This window comes from Solanum verrucosum, unplaced genomic scaffold (genome assembly GCF_900185275.1).
Source record: "Solanum verrucosum unplaced genomic scaffold, falcon-dt-bn FXZP01000278.1, whole genome shotgun sequence".
NCBI lineage: Eukaryota > Viridiplantae > Streptophyta > Magnoliopsida > Solanales > Solanaceae > Solanum > Solanum verrucosum.
This window is the reverse complement of record NW_026020332.1, coordinates 5,169,437-5,187,301: the sequence shown is the minus strand read 5'-3', so window position 1 is coordinate 5,187,301 and position 17,865 is coordinate 5,169,437. Positions and strand designations below refer to the sequence as shown.

The 17,865-nt window shown below is 29.2% G+C and overlaps 3 protein-coding genes across 3 annotated transcripts in view; 2 read left to right on the top strand and 1 right to left on the bottom strand.

The window, feature by feature from the left end:
• Positions 1-17,865, bottom strand: part of LOC125836709 (MYB-like transcription factor EOBII) — a 95,411-nt gene that overhangs the window by 60,516 nt on the left and 17,030 nt on the right. The window lies entirely within an intron of this gene.
• On the top strand, positions 721-1,341 carry LOC125836710 (LOB domain-containing protein 25-like). The gene has a single exon (XM_049515927.1). It carries the CDS (start codon positions 724-726, stop codon positions 1,237-1,239), a length of 516 nt encoding a protein of 171 aa, XP_049371884.1. The 5' UTR covers positions 721-723; the 3' UTR covers positions 1,240-1,341.
• LOC125836711 (cyclin-dependent protein kinase inhibitor SMR6-like) lies at positions 10,946-11,670 on the top strand. The gene has a single exon (XM_049515928.1). It carries the CDS (start codon positions 11,130-11,132, stop codon positions 11,442-11,444), a length of 315 nt encoding a protein of 104 aa, XP_049371885.1. The 5' UTR covers positions 10,946-11,129; the 3' UTR covers positions 11,445-11,670.

The window sequence follows — 17,865 nt, the reverse complement described above, 5'->3', positions numbered from 1 at the left end:
ATGGATGTAAGTTTTATTTTAGAGATAATGTTACAGAATTAAATACTTTAATCTCGTGTTTTATCTTTGATACGTATATGTTCAGGATTAAAGGCGGGAGTATTTTATTAGCTTCAATCTTTAGTGAGTATATATACGTACCATACTACTTAAAAAATCACTTTTTTTACTTTGAAATATATTCAGTGGCTATTCTCGTACATATTTTCATTGAATTAGTTAAGGAAAAAATGTTCAGTAGTTATTTTTAATATTTCAATGAAAATTTATTTTTCGCCATGTGTATTTCCGATGAACCGGTTTGATAGAAATGAGCTATCTATGTAAAAATCATATATATAACACAAATTTCTTCTTGATTCAAGGCGGAAAAAGTCTTCATTTGTGCCAATGGATTTATGTTTTGTCAACTGATAGTGTGAAACAATTTAGACCATCATGTTATGTTTTATCCGTTATATAATAAGAATTAATTAGTACTTCTACATATCAAGTATTATGATATTGTAAAATGAAAATAGAGAAACAGAATATTTGTACCATCATGTAAGATTAAATCGACATATAAAAAGTAACTCTTCGTAGCAAGTTTGATGATGGTCATCTCATAAATAAAGTTATAATCTACTTATAACATGTTAAATTGTTCTACTAACCATATGACTATATAACTTAAACTCATTGTGAATTAACACAAATTCAATTTCTAATTACTTAAACAGGATGTCTTCTACTAGCAAATACTCCACTCCTCCATGTGCCGCTTGCAAATTTTTGAGAAGAAAATGCTTGCCAAGTTGTGTTTTTGCACCTTATTTTCCTCCAGAGGAGCCAATAAAGTTTACAACCGTACACAAAGTATTCGGGGCCAGTAATGTGAGCAAGCTTCTGAACGAAATCCAGCCTCATCAAAGAGAAGATGCAGTCAATTCTCTAGCTTATGAAGCGGAGGCGCGATTAAAAGATCCTGTCTATGGATGTGTTGGAGCAATTTCAGTTCTTCAAAGGCAAGTTCTTCGCCTCCAGAAGGAACTCGATGCAACGAATGCTGATTTAATGCGATACGCCAATTATGAAAAAGTTAATAATAATAATAATAATCAAGAAAGGAATCATAATTTTCAGTATGGGAGAAGAATGGTGAATTCTGGTTACTATAATTATTCTTCTGCATGGAACAATGGTATTTCTGGAGGTCACAACAATATTGGTACTGATAATTGTGATGGTGGCAGGTGAGGAATTGTATTTGTTAATTAACTTTGTTTTTTCAATTGAGGGAAAGGAAATTGAACTTGAATTAATGTACAAATTGAATATTGTGTATTTGGTGGATTATTGATCGTTGCATGTTATATAGATGGAGATATGTGTTTTGATTTATGCTAAAATAATAATGTAGCAAGGTATTGTGCTCTTCTTGTCCCAACCGAAACAAATCCTACTAGGAATATTATTTTTTGTTATTAGTACTATTATATTTTGTTGCTTGAAAATAAGTACAGGAGTGGGGCTTATCATTTTTAATTTTTAGTGGTGCTAGCAATCGAGGTTAATTACTTAATCTTGGTTCCCAAGTCAATAGCATATGAAATTAGGATCATATATACATCTCAAGCTTGGATCTCCGGATAGATTGTTCACATATCCAATATTTGACGATATTTGAGTGTGCTGGGGTGGATGAATGAAATCGGGTCCTTTGAATAGATTTTCACGCATCCAGTACCAGATAGTTGTTAGAAAATAGCATACACAGCGGAAGCATTCCAAAATCATACATCTTGCATGAGTATAGACAACAATCACAAATACGTATCACATACAAGGTATGCTGAAAATTAACTCAGGATTACCTCTTGAAGCGTGTGCAGATATCTTGAAGCAAATCCAACTCCAGCTCTACAGTCTTCTACAGTGATCCCAAATAACAATTGAACTCTCTCAATACTTGGGTGGGCAAGTATCGTATAGAATACTGAATTTTTTTTCTAGGTTAGAAGAATCCCTACTTATAGAGATGTCTTCCTAGTCCAAAAAGGAGAAGAAAGTATAAATCCTTATTCTTCAAGAAAACCCCTGAAACTCACGTTTCTTTCTTGGATGAAATATACACGTTACTTTTCCTTCTTCTCCTAGAAAATAGGATTCTGAGTTCTAGTTAAATTGGGCACTGGAGGGACCACTGAATTTATTACTGAGGCTTCCTATTATGGAAATAATTCCAAATAATTAATTTGAATTATTCTTACCATAATAAATTACAAATCATTCCACTAAAAATTCGTAATTGCACTCCTCTATATATATTTTGAAATTCACCATTAAACACTTATGTAATTCCCCATGTTAAGATTCCAGATACTAATCAATAAATTAAATTACTGACGAATTTAATTCAATGATTAATTTCCTTTAGAGCAACACTTAACTTATTTCATGTGCCAGATTCATAAATCTACCGGCCGGGTTTACACATGAAAACTTATAAGTTTCTCATAAAAAGGTGTATCATCAATCTCTATACTGAGACATGGATTCCATCAACTAACTAATTATTTCACCAATACATATTATCATCATCCAATCTACCAGACATATTGACCCATCTCAGAATCTCACCTTTTAATAAATCAAAACGATAATTAATATATACAGATCATAATCGTTATATCAAGATTAAGAATATAAGTACATTTAACAGTTTAGAGAATATGTTTTTATCAGTCAGTCTAAAACATCTATCTCTGCTCGGTCCCGTTCAATACATACAAAATGCACTAGCACGAGAAGTTAGAACTATACCATTCTCATAATCAAGATAAATTACATTTAATCTCGTGCTACAATCTTTCTGATGGTTTTGTCCAAAATTTCCATCTACGATTGTGAACTATAACTTTTAACTTATAAGAACCGATGATTTAATCTTCTGTGTATAAGCTTAAACTCTATACACCAAATCATCTACTATATAAATTAAGGACACATATATGACAATTGATCTATTTAATGTAACACTTTATTGAATTGAATAAATGAATAAACAATTGTTCAATAATAATACTATATCAAAACGCATGGTTAATAGTATATCCTAACAATAGTGTCTGGGTGTGTGTGGATGTGAAGAGTTTCTTGCACTGTTATATGATATTGGAGTAGTTTTGATTCCCTCATCATGAACTAGCTTTTGAATTAATCAAGTTGCTCTATCATTTGCATACCTAGTTGTTGATATTACTGCCTATCATATCACCAATGAGAATAATTTACAGACGTTGGCGCACCTAACTGAAAATTGGAAAGTGACAATATATCGACCGCATCCTTCCTTCAAATCAGGAGCGGATCTTGGGGGTGGGAGCAGAGGCGGAGCCAGGATTTTCAGTAAGGGGGTTCAAAATCTGTAGAAACAGACACATGAAGTAGCCGAAGGGGGGTTCGACATCTACTATATATACGTATAAAATTATTTTAACCATATATAAATAATATAATTTTCCGCCGAAGGGGATTCAAATGAACCCCCTTCTTACAAGGTGGCTCCGCCCCTGGGTGGGAGAGTGTTCACCTGAACCCCCTTGAAAAAAATTACATTGTATATATATATATATATATATATATATATATATATATATATATATATTTTGAATTCTGTGAACACAAGACAAGAGGTTGGCTCAATGATTTAGGGGTTCAAAATTTGCTTGACCTTCCTAGTTCAAATTCTTGGCACTACATTTTTATTTTTCGAACCCCCAAGTAAAAATCTTGAATTCGCCACTGCTTCAAATAGTATATGAATAGAGGAAATGAGAAAAATAACTTCAAATATATATATATATATATATATATATATATATATATATATATATATATATATATATATATATATAGTATGATAGAAGTGACCTATTAGGAAAATGTTTTTGGGATAATTATGAGGCTCAATAATTCGATCTATCACTTAGTTTACAAAATGTGTACAAAACATATTAAATAGTAACATACACTTTATACTAAATTTATATTTACAAAACATATTAGATAGTACGTAACATACACTTTATACTAAATTTACATATAATATGCATACATATACATAATTATATATATGTTGTTTCAACTTTCATGATGTTTATGTCATCACCACACTCTCCAGTTGTTGATTTTGACTTAACTTTCAGTATATTCTTTTTCACTCACCAATAAACATCGAAAAATAATTTTGGACTTGTAAAACTATTTACAGTAATTTGCATTGAGTAATCTATATGACATTCCCTGCCTATTTAGCCTATACTAACAAACATTCCAATGTCCATTGTGGCTCCTTGCGTTTGTGTGCTATACAAGCTAGTGACAATGAGTATGGACAAATTAATTACTACTAGTACCTTCGTTTTAATTTATTTGTTGTATCCTAGTTACTATTAGATGGTCAAAAAATATTTTTTATTGTAATTTTTAAATACTTTGAATTATTTACTAGTGTGACTTATGATACTTAAATTCAGTTTTTAAATATGTACATTTTATTTTTAAAAAAATTATGTTTGAATTCACACTAAATATTAGTTAATTTAAGTTATTTAACCTTCACATTCTGAATCAAGCCATATAAATTAAAATTTTGATAGTAATTTGTACTTGATCTTTATATATATGTATGTAGTTAAAATTCATTAAAAATTAGCTCAACAAACATCTAATATTCCATAGGAAGGCCATGAGCTAAAAAGAAAATTGAAGGCTCTTCTTTTTAAAAAAAATACTTAATATGTGTACGAGGGAAAATGGGGAGGTCATTACAAGATAGAAAATCAAAATTGTACCAAATAAGGTAAAAGTTTAAATAGTCACCCAGTTGAGCTATCAAAATTTCTTAATAGATTTGAAATCTTGTTTCGTGTAAAATCGATTTATTCCACAGAAGGAAGATTACATTAGTTTTCCTAACTATTTACGATTTATCATTTTTATCTGAGATACAAAATCATTAAGTACAAATGTGTAATAAGTCGCCACAATAGACATCTATTATAGATAGCTTACGAGAGATTCCATGGAGGAAAGCAATTTGCAACAATAAAGGGGCTCTCAGATAAACATTTGCAATTTTAAGTAGTACAAATGTGTAATAAGTCGCAACAATAGTTTGAGTGTTTAATCAACTTTTCGAGACATGTTCAGGCAATTCGATGTCATAATTTCCTATGTACTATTTGAACTTACTGTGTGTGTATACTTGGAATCAATTTGACATACAATGTTAATATCATTGACAGTGCATGCCAGATGAAGTACATTATAGAGATAAATTTTGAAGAAAACAGCAGAAGAACAAATATTAAACGTTCAAGCTTAATAAGGGAGAATATTAATTAATAGGTTCATTTTTTCTGCATACTTTCATATTAGCTGATGAAAATTGTGATTATGTGGGAAATTTGGAAGATACAGGGATTAAAACTTTTACAAATCTGATCTTGTCAAAAGGAATTTACAGATGCAGAGCAAGTTGACCTGTAGAAAAGGAGCAACATACTAAGTTGAAAGAATCAGGGGCGGAGGCGTGGAGCGAGAATGCCTGGATACGAGTTCAGCCGAATCCAGTAACTTTTGCTCAAATAGTATATTCGTATTAAGAAGCTTATTAAGCTAGCGTTTGACCATAGATTTTCAAATATTCTTGGCAAAGAAAATTTGGGTGAAATTTCACCATGTCTTTGGCCATAGTATTTGGGAAATATATTTCACTTTTTTAGAAAAATATGATTTATACCCATAAGTTTTAAAAAATATCAAAACTAACCATAAGTTTGTAGTACAAGTCAATTGGATCTTCGTTGCACCAAATAACAAGTGTCCATGCCTCTGTTACCCTGAACCGATTGTTCATCATTTTCATCAACAATCATATCATCACTTTCATATTCACTGAATATTTCATCACTACTTTGATGTTCACGTAAAAAATCATGTAATACAACGCAAACAACTACTATAGAGGGTGCTTTTGTAAAAGATTAAAGTTTGGTGTAAAATTTCAATTTTCAAAAGATCCCAAATAATGAGATTTGGCCCAAATACTAGAAAAAAACTAGTATTTGGGAATTTGGGATATTTGCCAAATAATGACAAATTGTATGGACAAACACTATTTGCCAAATTTTCCCCCAAATATTATTTGGGAAATCTATGCCCAAACGGGCTCTAAATATGTACAAATATTAAGTTTCGAATGCAGTTATTAACACTTGAAATCATCGTTATAAAATTTAGAACCCATAAGGTTAATGTTGGGATAAGCATTGTTTTGATAAATGACGAAATGCATTTTACACGTTGGCAAAGTCATCTCATGAGAAACTGTTTCAAGAAGGACTTCTATTTCATAAAGGAGTTTCATTGCAAGAAGAACTCTAAATGAAACAGAGTTGTGGAATGAAAGAGGAGTCAGTGAAGGAGTAGAAGACTTCAGAAAGCAAAAGTATAAATAGGAGGAGAGGCGTCCATACTAGACACACACTTACAAAGCAAAAACAACTGAGAGATTGATTTCTGAAGTGCTGTTGAACAAAGAATATAGAAGAACAAATCTAGGAAGTTTTCTTAGTATTTGTGATTTTTATATTGTTAGATCAGTGATTTATAAACTGATTAGAGGATCTTACTCTTTAAGTTGAAGGCAACTTGAAGACATTGGGACACATACCTTGGAGGTTTGTGCTAGAATGAGATTAGGTAGTTAATCTTTAGGTTACATAAATTCTTTGTAATCTCATTGTTGGTTGAGGCTCGTAGTTATTTAGTGAAGTTGGGGTAAATCCTGTTGAGGAACAGGTCGTGGCTTTTACACCTTTTGAGTCGGGTGTTTCTACGTAAAATATTGTGTTCTTACTTTACAGTCTTTACACCTTCTTTGAAACACATTAGACAACTTGGTTCACTTAAGTAAAGTCTGATATAAAAGTAAAACAATCTAGATCGTGTAGAATATCAGTTAAAATTCTGACTTCTCCCATGTGAAAGATGATCATCAGAGCAATGGCATACCTGCTTTCCACGCAAGAAGCAACACCAAACTGCTACAATTGACCTGAACAAAGAACACATTAGAGACTGGTCTGAAGCAATTAACTCGACATATCTTGTCATCTAGACAGATCTCTATAACAGTCACTCGTTATAATGGTATTTTGATATAACAACTCCTGAACGGACTTTTCATGTTATATTTTACTTCACTATAACAATATTCCATCTATAACAGTAATGCCATTCATATTTTACACTATTTGTAAAATTACCACTCTAGCAGTTGTGCACAATTATTGTGTAACACTAATATTTTGTAAGAAATATATTATATATAAAATAAAATATTAATAAAATATTTATGATAATCATCATTAAACTAGCAGATAAACCTCTAATATTGTATTAAATTGGTTAACAAGCTAAATATTTGGACAAAAATATTCGTCAATTTAAGCGAATTTGCAGCAAGAATGTTCCGACTTTAGTGTCTTATTAATTACTTGCCGGTTTCTTTTCATAGAGTTGATTTTGTTATATGTTTTTTATTCAATTTAATACTATGTTCGATTCAATTTGTTTGTCTTACTTTTCCTTTTAGTTTATTTTAAAAAAAGTATAGTTCTTTTTTGACAACTCTTTAATTTTAATTTTTCACCTAACATGTCTAAGACCACAAAATTAAAAGATTTTGGTACTTTCTACGTAACTTTAGTTTAAGACTATAAGATTAAAAGTAATACATTTTCTTTACTTTCTTAAATTTCATGTCAAGTTAAAAATCAGACAAACAAATTAAAACGGATGAAATAATATATATGCATAACTGTCTAAAGCTGGTGAACTAATTGAATTGGTGCATATTCTTGAGAAGCATCATCAATATGCATGCATTATTCATTCAAGTACAAAGCAAGTATTTATTCTGATGTTTATGCTTTTATCTCATTCTGTTGTTTCCTAAAATACAACAATAGCCTAAGAGATTTTTTTAAAAAAGATAGAAAAAGAAAAACACACAGACATTTCATCTTTTTAATCGATCATAGGTCAGTCAGGCATAATAATTATAAATAACCAGAATGAAAAGTGAAAATGAGTTGGAAAAAGAAGAACACAAATAATACATAGTATCAAATGGACAATTACATTTCACATAATAAATTAAACAAACATATTGTGTATATTCATAATCAAACAAAGAGAGATATGGAGATGTCTAGTTGAGAAAATGACATTAATGTCAAGTGTCAATTTCACTAGGCCATGCATTTGTTATGGTTTGTTCCAACTTGATACGATTATTCTTTATTTACTTGTACTTTAAGCTTTTATATTACTCCCTCCGTCTGTGGCATCTTTCGAATTTCGAAATTCAAACAAGTCTATCTTTGACTGTAAGTTTTTCATAGATCTTTTAAACATTTTGAATTATCTGAAAATTTCGTGCACAAATTGTCGGTCAAACTTAAACTGTTCGACTCTCAAAAAACGAAAAGTGTCACATTAAATTGGGATAGAGAGAGTACCAACTACTTGATATACTACCTCCGAATGGGCCTAGCATTGTGTGATCCGAATTTAGTCGAGGCTCCAATACGAGTTTCGACACCAGGTGAGAATTTTTTAAAAAAAAAAAAAAAACTACTTGATATATATTTGACAGTTTTTTTTTTTTTTGTAGCTATTCGAATGTTTTAAAAAAGAAAACTTGTTACATTGAAGGAGAAAAAGGATAATGAATGTAAATTATTATTAAGCTACGTTTGTAACAAGTTGAATTTGTATATTTTAATGGGAGTTTGACCATAAAAATTAGACGTATTTTGTTATCAAAGTGGATGTACTTCAATAACATATTTAAAAGAGTTATATTCAAAAGAACACATTATTAACTCAATTAATGAAATATAACGAGAGAGAGAAAAATCTATAATATTCATACTCCAAACAACACCTATTATTAAATTCGATTAATAATGAATAACAAGAATACAAAAACAACATAAACGATGATTGACTGAAAAAACAATAATTAAATATTAATTACAAAATTATATTTTTTTTCAAAAAAACTTATAGCTATTACATCATTAAATAGATAACAAAAAATTATATTGTAATAATAACCATAAAAACTAACTTAATAAAATTGAGTGACTTTTGAAATACAAAATAATCAACCCGTTATATTTGGCCGTGAATACTAGTTTGAATTATTTTTTATTTTTTGTGAGTAATTTAGAATAAAAAAGTCATTTTTGTGTTATTCAGATTTCAGAAAATTCTGAAATAGAATTCCAAGTTGAATTTTGAAATTTTATGGTGAAAAATATTTTTCAAAATTCAACTCCAAAAAAGTACACTAGAACGAGTAACATATGGCTTGATATACAGTGTAAAATTTAGTCTCATCCTTATAGACCCTAATTTGATATATATTTTACGTATACATGACAAAGGAGTGACAACAACACTAACTACGCTTTAATCCCAAATAACTTGACGTCAACTAATGAAAATGCACATCGTACAATAACAAGTTAAAATATAATACACCAAAAAGTCTTTTTGCAAATCATTTTCTTCTCATTAAATTATAAAGAACCACAATATTTATTTATTAATCAAATTATAAAGAACCACAATATTTATTTATTAGCTCAAACGTTTTGTATGTACAAATGCAATGAACCAGCAGGAATGGGACGAATGATAAGAATAAATGAAAAGGATATGCTGATTATTAAATCATTTAATTAATAGTAGTAGCATTTATTATTGTTATTTGGTCAACAAGAGTGGGGATACGGGCCCGATAGTGAGAAAAACAGCCATGTGATCCAAAAAATACAAGGTATCCGAGGCTCAAATATACATTTTTACCTCAAATTTAATTAAAGAAAAATATATATAGTATTTATTTGAATTTCAAATTTAGAAAAAATAAAATAAAAACTGTCAACTTATATTTAGATATGAACATCTGAAATGACTTTATACTATATTACGGATTTTTTAATTGACTCTTGAACTTACATAAAAAGTAAGGATCACTTATAATGATTTGCAAACAAATTTGTTGAACTTGACTTGACATAATAACATGAGAAACTTGGGCACTTTCACTAAAAAAATCATTGTAAGAGATAAGGATTCAATTTGACAACCTTTTTCTTTTAATCCATCCTCACTCCACCCCAAAGAATTGAATTTAGTTTGAATTTATTTTAGTTTATAACTTTCTAGATAAGCTTAGATAAAAGATTAATGTTATTCGATCCATTTCAATTTGTTTATCTTGTTGCATGGGCTTGACTAACATAGTTTACATTTTTTGTGCAGTTTGCAATCAATTGCACACTAAACATGTTATCACAAAGTGTTCGCCACAGAATACTCATCCAAAGGATAGAAGTTGTGGATTGTCCCGGGTTAAAAAAAAAACATCTCTTTACAACAATCACATAAATATCATGCCTAAAAAAAAAGTTATTTTTCAAAAAGTCTTCTTTCTTCTTTATTTTGTGAGAAAATTATGGACATGGAGGCTTAACCTTAAAAGGCCTTTTGAAGGGCTCCAGCACGAATGGGTTTGGGCCGCAGTGGCATCCCAACAGAAAATAATGACACTTTACAGGGGTAAAACCGGAAACTAAAAAACTCACATTGGCGGGAAAGAGAGCCGTTGCTCTTCTACCCACCAAAAAACTGGCGCCAAAAATCTAAATTTTCAGTTGCCCATTGCCCGAAATTTTACGGGCTGCCCACTTTTTTTCCTGTCCCCCTCCCAAAAAAAAGAATTTTTTTCATATATATATATATTTAATATAAGATTCTTTATGAATCTCATATATTTTTTCTCTTAATAATTATTGCTCCAAAGTTCAATCTCCTCTGTAACTTTTTTTTTCCCTTCATTTTAGCGCCTTTTTCCCCAATTTCTTTGATTCAAAGTTTTCGCAAAAAATTCACCCTTTTCGTTCGTTCAGTTACTTTGATATCCTCTGTTTTTCTGTCTGCTAAAGTTTGAATCTCTATTCAATAAAAGATCATTTTTTGCGAATTGGGGTTTTGTTTAAAACATGGGATTTTCGAAAAAACATCAAGTAGAAGTGAACAAAGAAGAAAATAAGAAATGGGTAATTGCTGGAATTGCGATTCTTGCTCCGTTGAGATCAATTTCTACCAAGTCAAGAGGAGATAGTTCTGAAGATGAAGAAGAATTTTCAACAACTCCGACGGCGAGAGGTTCAAGGATACCGGAAAGACTTCCATGTCCACCGGCGCCGATGAAACGCCGGCCAAAGTCCACGTGTCATTATAATAGTGGTAGGGAGTTTTTTAATCCACCTGACCTTGAATCTGTATTTATACGCCATGTGGAAAGAGCTAATTGAGCTAATATGTGTAAAAGGGCAAAATGGGAACAAAAAAAAGTTGCTATTTTGCTTTTGTTGATCTGTTTCTTTCTTCTAGTTTTTTTTTTTTTTTTTGAGTTTAGTAAGTTTTATTAGGTTAGTTTGTTAGGTTTAAGTTGATGGCGATAATGTAATATACAAGTTTAGTTTGTAGTTTTTTTATTTTTCTACAATGAGAATATGAAAAATCTCAATTTGCAAGTTTCTATGTGTGAATTGGTTCAAAATATGCTTCTCAATTTGTACAACTTTTGCCTATCTACTTTCCTTTTTCCTAATATGTAAAACAGGTCAAAAGAATTTATCTCAATTTGCAAGACTTTTGATGTCTACTATTTTTGTTTTGATATGTAAGCTGGGTTTTAAAAAATATATTCCAATTTGCAAGACTTTCTACTTCTATTTCACTGTGTTTTTTCGAACTCTAGAATAATCCGCAACTTGTACCACAAAGTATGGTGAGCACTTTGTGTAATGCAAATTCTTTGTGACAGACTCGACTTAAAAGATATTAAGGAGAAATCGATCATGAATCATCTGTGTAAATAACTATCCTCCAAATCAACTGAGTCATCTCAAAGGACTCTGTTTCATTGTTTATAATATGTTAACCGGATTAAAAAAATTGCACCACAATTGAGTAGCATTTAGCAAGACTTTCTGCACTCAGCTTTCCTTGTTTATATATGTACAACAAAATATTCAGTATAAATTTTTTAAATAGAATTCGTAAATTAGGATTCGAAAAGAATGATATGTATGCAAATTTTACCTTTGCCCTGTTAGTTGTGAAGGTAGAGGTTATTTCTTATAGTCCTTTACCTCAAATAACTCGATTGATCTCACAAATAAAATTTGAAAAAACAATATATATGTAAAAATAAAGGTATTTTTATTAGACCTTTGGCTCAAATAATGCGAATAAAATTTGGGTGTTTCATAGTATTCTTATTATTTCACCTACTTCAATTTTGCAACTCTGTTTTCCAAACCTAATCAAGCAGATGCACGTGGATTTTAAACAAATGGAGGGGGGAAAAAACAAAAATAACCTGGATACATATAAATTAACTAAGGTAAAATCTTTTATTCATGCACTGCACGGATGCTGTCTTCACTAACAAATTCACTGACCAATCCCAAAAATTAAATCATCTCTTTTACTCCTATGAAGTTGCACTTTTTCAGCACATACCAAAAATATTTTTATAATTATAAAAACATTTCATTGGTTATACAAAAAAAGTTTTAGTTTCTTTATAAGGTAAGTCTGTGTATATTTTATCTTCCTCATATCTTACTTTGTTGATTATACTGACTATGTTATTATTTATGTTTTTTTTAGTGAAGCTTTGAACTCTTTAATTAATTCAGACATTGTTAAACTGTTATATTTTAAAGGGGACAAATTAAAAATTATATTATTGAATCGATGTAAATTACATTATATTAAGTTAGATGATGGTACATAAACTAGGACGGAGGGAATATTTCTTTTCTCTCTTTGGGAAAGGATATTGTAAAAAGGAAAAAGAAAGAAAAAAAAGAGTGTAGCTTTACTTGACACCCAAGAACTTTTTTGTAGCATTTCAATAGTCTTTGTATGTGTCCCACTTTTAATATTGGCAAATCCAACTTCTCCTCGTTAAAATGCCTCACTCGTAATTAAAAGACAAACACATGCATAATGGACATGTACTGTAAGAGAATCCTATGTGGGGTAACTATAAAATAAAATGTTACTCATTGAAATTAATGCACACCATTTTCGTGACAAAGAAAAAGTTCGCCTTTTTTTTCTTTTTATTTTTCATCATTTAGTATTCGGTATTTATATTAAAGGTCGATTATTTCATATTTGCATCGTATAGGCAGTGGCGGATGTAGAGTGTGTTCAGGGGGGTCATCCGACCCCCCTCGGAAAAAAAATTACACTATATATATAAGATCAATTTTTTTTGTGTACGTGTATATAGTTAAAATTGAACCCCCTGAGCATATGTCAAAGGAGTAGCTCAATGGTTTATGGGGTTCAGGATTTCGCCTATGTTTTATTTGAACCCCCTTGATAGAATTCCTGCCTCCGCCACTGCGTATAGGACGGGGACGCACTCTTCCTTAAAAAAAAAAGTTCATTCCTAGCCTTCAAATTTGAAATATCTGGTTAAGAAATGAACAACTTCATTTACTGCACTACATTATTTGATAAATTTATCTTTATTTGATTATCGATCATGACTTAAAAGATTCAAATTACGTGTTTAAATAAATTTTATTTCATATCGCATGAATGGGATCGTTAATGTATTGTCAAATCAACGATCTTTAGGGAATGACTTAACATGTTAAATTTACCTAATTAAAGTGAGTTAGAGTAGATACCTTTGTGTGCATGACCAGCTACTTAATTAGTGTATGAAACTTTTCTCATAATGTAAGATGCTAATTAATTCAGCCTAAAATAAAGAATAAAGAAAGTACTAGGGATTAGAGAAGTTTAGCAAAGCAAATTCATTATCTGCAATAGTACACCTAACTTTGTCAGATTGACTAAAACATTGTTTAATTTACGTCCTTTAATTTAAAAGAGTTAACAGTAGTAATGATTTATTGCGAAAATTATGGAGAATAATAAACATTCAGCTTATGTTATGTATTATAGCTACACTTTTTAAGAAAATTATAATTCGCGGCAACTGTTTTTCAATTCTTGTTATTCGCCTGATTTGTGTAAATATAGAATTTGTATAATTCAGTTCTTGATTGTATAAATTCAAAATTTATAGTATGTTTATCCTAGCTATTTGCATACGATTTATGAAAAATTTATAATAAATTACCATGTTTGTATATTGGCAAGCGAAACATACAAATGTATAGATACAAAAATTATATATACTTATCTTATTTGCATATTCGCAAGCGAAATATACAAACAAACAGAAATATGCAAACCACAGTCTCCATAACAAACAAAACTATAGCTTATGGAGCGCAATTATCGAAACTATAACTATAGAGTCTTATTATGTCTATTATATTTGTTATTTCTGAAATATTCTCCAATTTATTTTATTTTATTTTGCATTATCAAGTCACCTACAGAATTTTACCACAAAGATTTAGAAAAATGTTTTTTTTTAATAATCAACATATATATCGTATTAATAGCGAAGAAAATATGAAGAATGCTCCAACATCTATTATATATATAAAAAAATATATATATAATTTTAATTATTTATAAAATAAATATAACTTTTTATTGAAAAAGGTTCAGATAAATCTCTCAAGCCCTTACTAATTCTACCGTTTTACAATACACCTAATATATAGGCTAAAGAAATTAAAATTGAACCCTTTCGATAAACATAACCTTGAATAGGTAATTACGAAGAAGTCGTTTGTAGAAAATGAAACTAAAATTAGATTAGAGTAATAAAATAGAAAAACATTTACCCTCCAATTAAAATGAAGAGTGCTAGTTTAGGATAAGTGTGAATTGTTACCTCGTTGGGAGCACCTATGCATGCACCCAAAATTATCTCTTTTTAAATCTTATCTTTAAACACACAAAAAAGACAACTCTAAATAATTCTGCATCTATAGAAGAGAGACTTTAATGATTGGCCGGAAAAAAAAAAGTAGTTTTTAAAAGTTAAACTTAAATGATTTTTATGTTAAAAAAATAATAAGCAGAAAGAGTCCAAGAGTTCAACTTTTAATTTTTAACTTTTTAAGTCATTTTAAACTTATTTTAAGTTATTTTTTAATTTTGTCAAACACTTCCAATTTTTTTTTTAAAAATGACTTAAAAATAAGTTTGATCAACTTTTAAATCAATCCAAACAGACTCAAAGTGAGCATTTTAAACATAAAGTTTATATACTGACATCAAAAGATGTGGTTCAATAATTAGGTTTATATTTCCCTTAGTTGAAAGTCTCGGTTCAAGCTTTGGGTATATAAAAATTCTTTATGGGAGTGTTACTCTTTGAGGTCCTATTTGGCACGGATCCAAACTAATCGGGCTATAATGTGAATCCAAATGCCAGGTGAAAAATAAAAACAAATAAAAATTGTACTCTTATTGAATACTTTGATCCCAATTTTTTCCCACACAATCAATATTTCTATGTGTAAGTTGCGAAGAAATTTATTTATTTTTTGAATTTTTTTTATTTTAATATGTGAGCCATCTTTCTTTCTATCTCTAAAAAGATCACGCTTTTATAATTAAAAACAATTTAACTTTAAATTTTTTAAATAATTTATAATCATACAAACAACCCTACCTAAATTAGAACAAAGAAAATAAAAACAAAAAACTCAATACATAAATAATTAATTTATACATTATTAATATTTAATACATAGGTAACTCTAATCAACCATCTCAACAACCTCAAATGGAATGATGAACTTTGACTAACCCAAATAAAGACTAAAGATAATAGTTTAATTCATCTCATTTCCATTATATTATAGCCAAGAAAGAGTAGTTTATTTGATCAATCATTATCTGTTTTGGTGTAGGGACACTGATTTTATTAGCCAGAGAGTAAATAAATTAGATATAGGGATAAGGCACAGGTATCCTAGATTATGACCGAAATTTCATAGACACACAAAAACTTAACTAGGGTCATATTACCCTCCCCCTCCCAAACTCATTTTTTCGTATTTTTGTGCACCTTTTATGCTGACGCGGCATCTTCAACCATCCAAGTTGGTTATATTTGTACACATGTGTTGTCACGTGTATAAATATTTTTTCTAAAAAAAGTTATTTTATTTTTACAATTTTTTTTAATGTTTTATATTTTTTAAAAAAATCTCTTTATCTTGTATTTAAATTAAGTTAATAAACAATTTTTTACCTTTTATCGAAACTTGTTTTTACCTTCATTCGTTGTTTTTCTCTTTTGTTTTTCTATTGGTTTTATTTTCTTTGTCTTTCGTTTTGATTTGATTTCAAATTTTATTACAAATGTCTTATATTTAAAATAAGTTAATTTTGAGCAGATGTCATAATAAGTGAAGAAAATCAAATAAAACATTAAAATCAAAGGACACTTTTTATTTATTTATTTATTTAAAAAAATACACATAATTTTTAAAAATAATTAAAAGTGAAAAGATGATAAATTAATTAAAAAAAGTTAAAAGTGAAAAAGAAATAAAAATAAATATTTTACAAAGAAAGAAATAAAATTAATTAAACATATATAAATTTTAATATCAATAAATATGTGTACTAACTAATTATAAAGTTACCAATAAAAAATGACATGTGTCCAATTTGTGTACTCATCACTTGCCTTCAAGAGAGTATGCATTCTCTATGTCATGTCGCGTTTGTGGTGTATTTATTCAATTTTAAATTAGTTTATGAGGTAATAAGACCTTAATTAAGTTTAAGTGTGTCTATGGCATTTCGATCATAGTCTAGGGGGTACTTGTGTCTTATCCCAAAGATATATAATAATTCCTCCGTCCATTTTTAGTTGTCATGTTGCATTTTTTAAAAGTCAATTTGACTAATTTTCAAAGTTAAATTATATACATTAATTCGATATTTTAACAAAAAAAAATAGACATTCAAAAACTATACGAAAAGTATATAAATTGCAATTTTTTGCATATTAATATTATGAAAAATATATCGTAAAATATTAATTAAAATTCTTATCATTTGATTCTAAAAAGAAAATTATGACAATTAGAAATTGACGGAGAGAGCATATACGTAAACTATAGTAATTTAGTAAACATACAAGGATAAAGATTCCTATTGATTGGCCTAACATAGTTAAGTTTGATTTTCAAGTGCACAAAGATAAACATCAATTATTGGACCTTATTTTTCCATCTCATCCATTAAGGTCAAAACATTATTAGTCGTACGAATTTAATTATATTTTGTTGCAATTTATGTAACCTTATTTAACTCGACATACAATGTTAAGCTTTTTAAATTTGTGGTAGGAATATTAATAGTTTGTTTGGTCATATTTTTAAAATTAGTTTATTTTTAAAAAATAAATGATGAAAAATAGTATTATGTATTTGACCAAAAAATTTAAAATCACTTTTAAATAAGTAACAATTAGTGTTTGATTAAGTTTTTTCAAAGTTTGACCAACATAGGCAAACGAAACAATTATATGTCATTTATGCATTAATTTTATAAAATAACTAATATCAAAAACCGTATATTTTTTATAAGAACGACATATAAATAAGAACAGAAGGGTAATATATTTTGAAATTGAAGAGGAATCCAAGGGAAAAGTATAATGGGGGGTTGGAGGAATCCTATGGAATAATCAGTTGCCCAGAAAATGATGCTTAGAGTACTACTCCATTGTTAGTCAAGTGTGAACACTGAACACAACAG

Excerpts from the sequence above, each read along its gene's own strand:
- LOC125836710 (XM_049515927.1), top strand. The coding sequence starts at position 724 with ATGTCTTCTACTAGCAAATACTCCACTCCTCCATGTGCCGCTTGCAAA.
- LOC125836711 (XM_049515928.1), top strand. The coding sequence starts at position 11,130 with ATGGGATTTTCGAAAAAACATCAAGTAGAAGTGAACAAAGAAGAAAAT.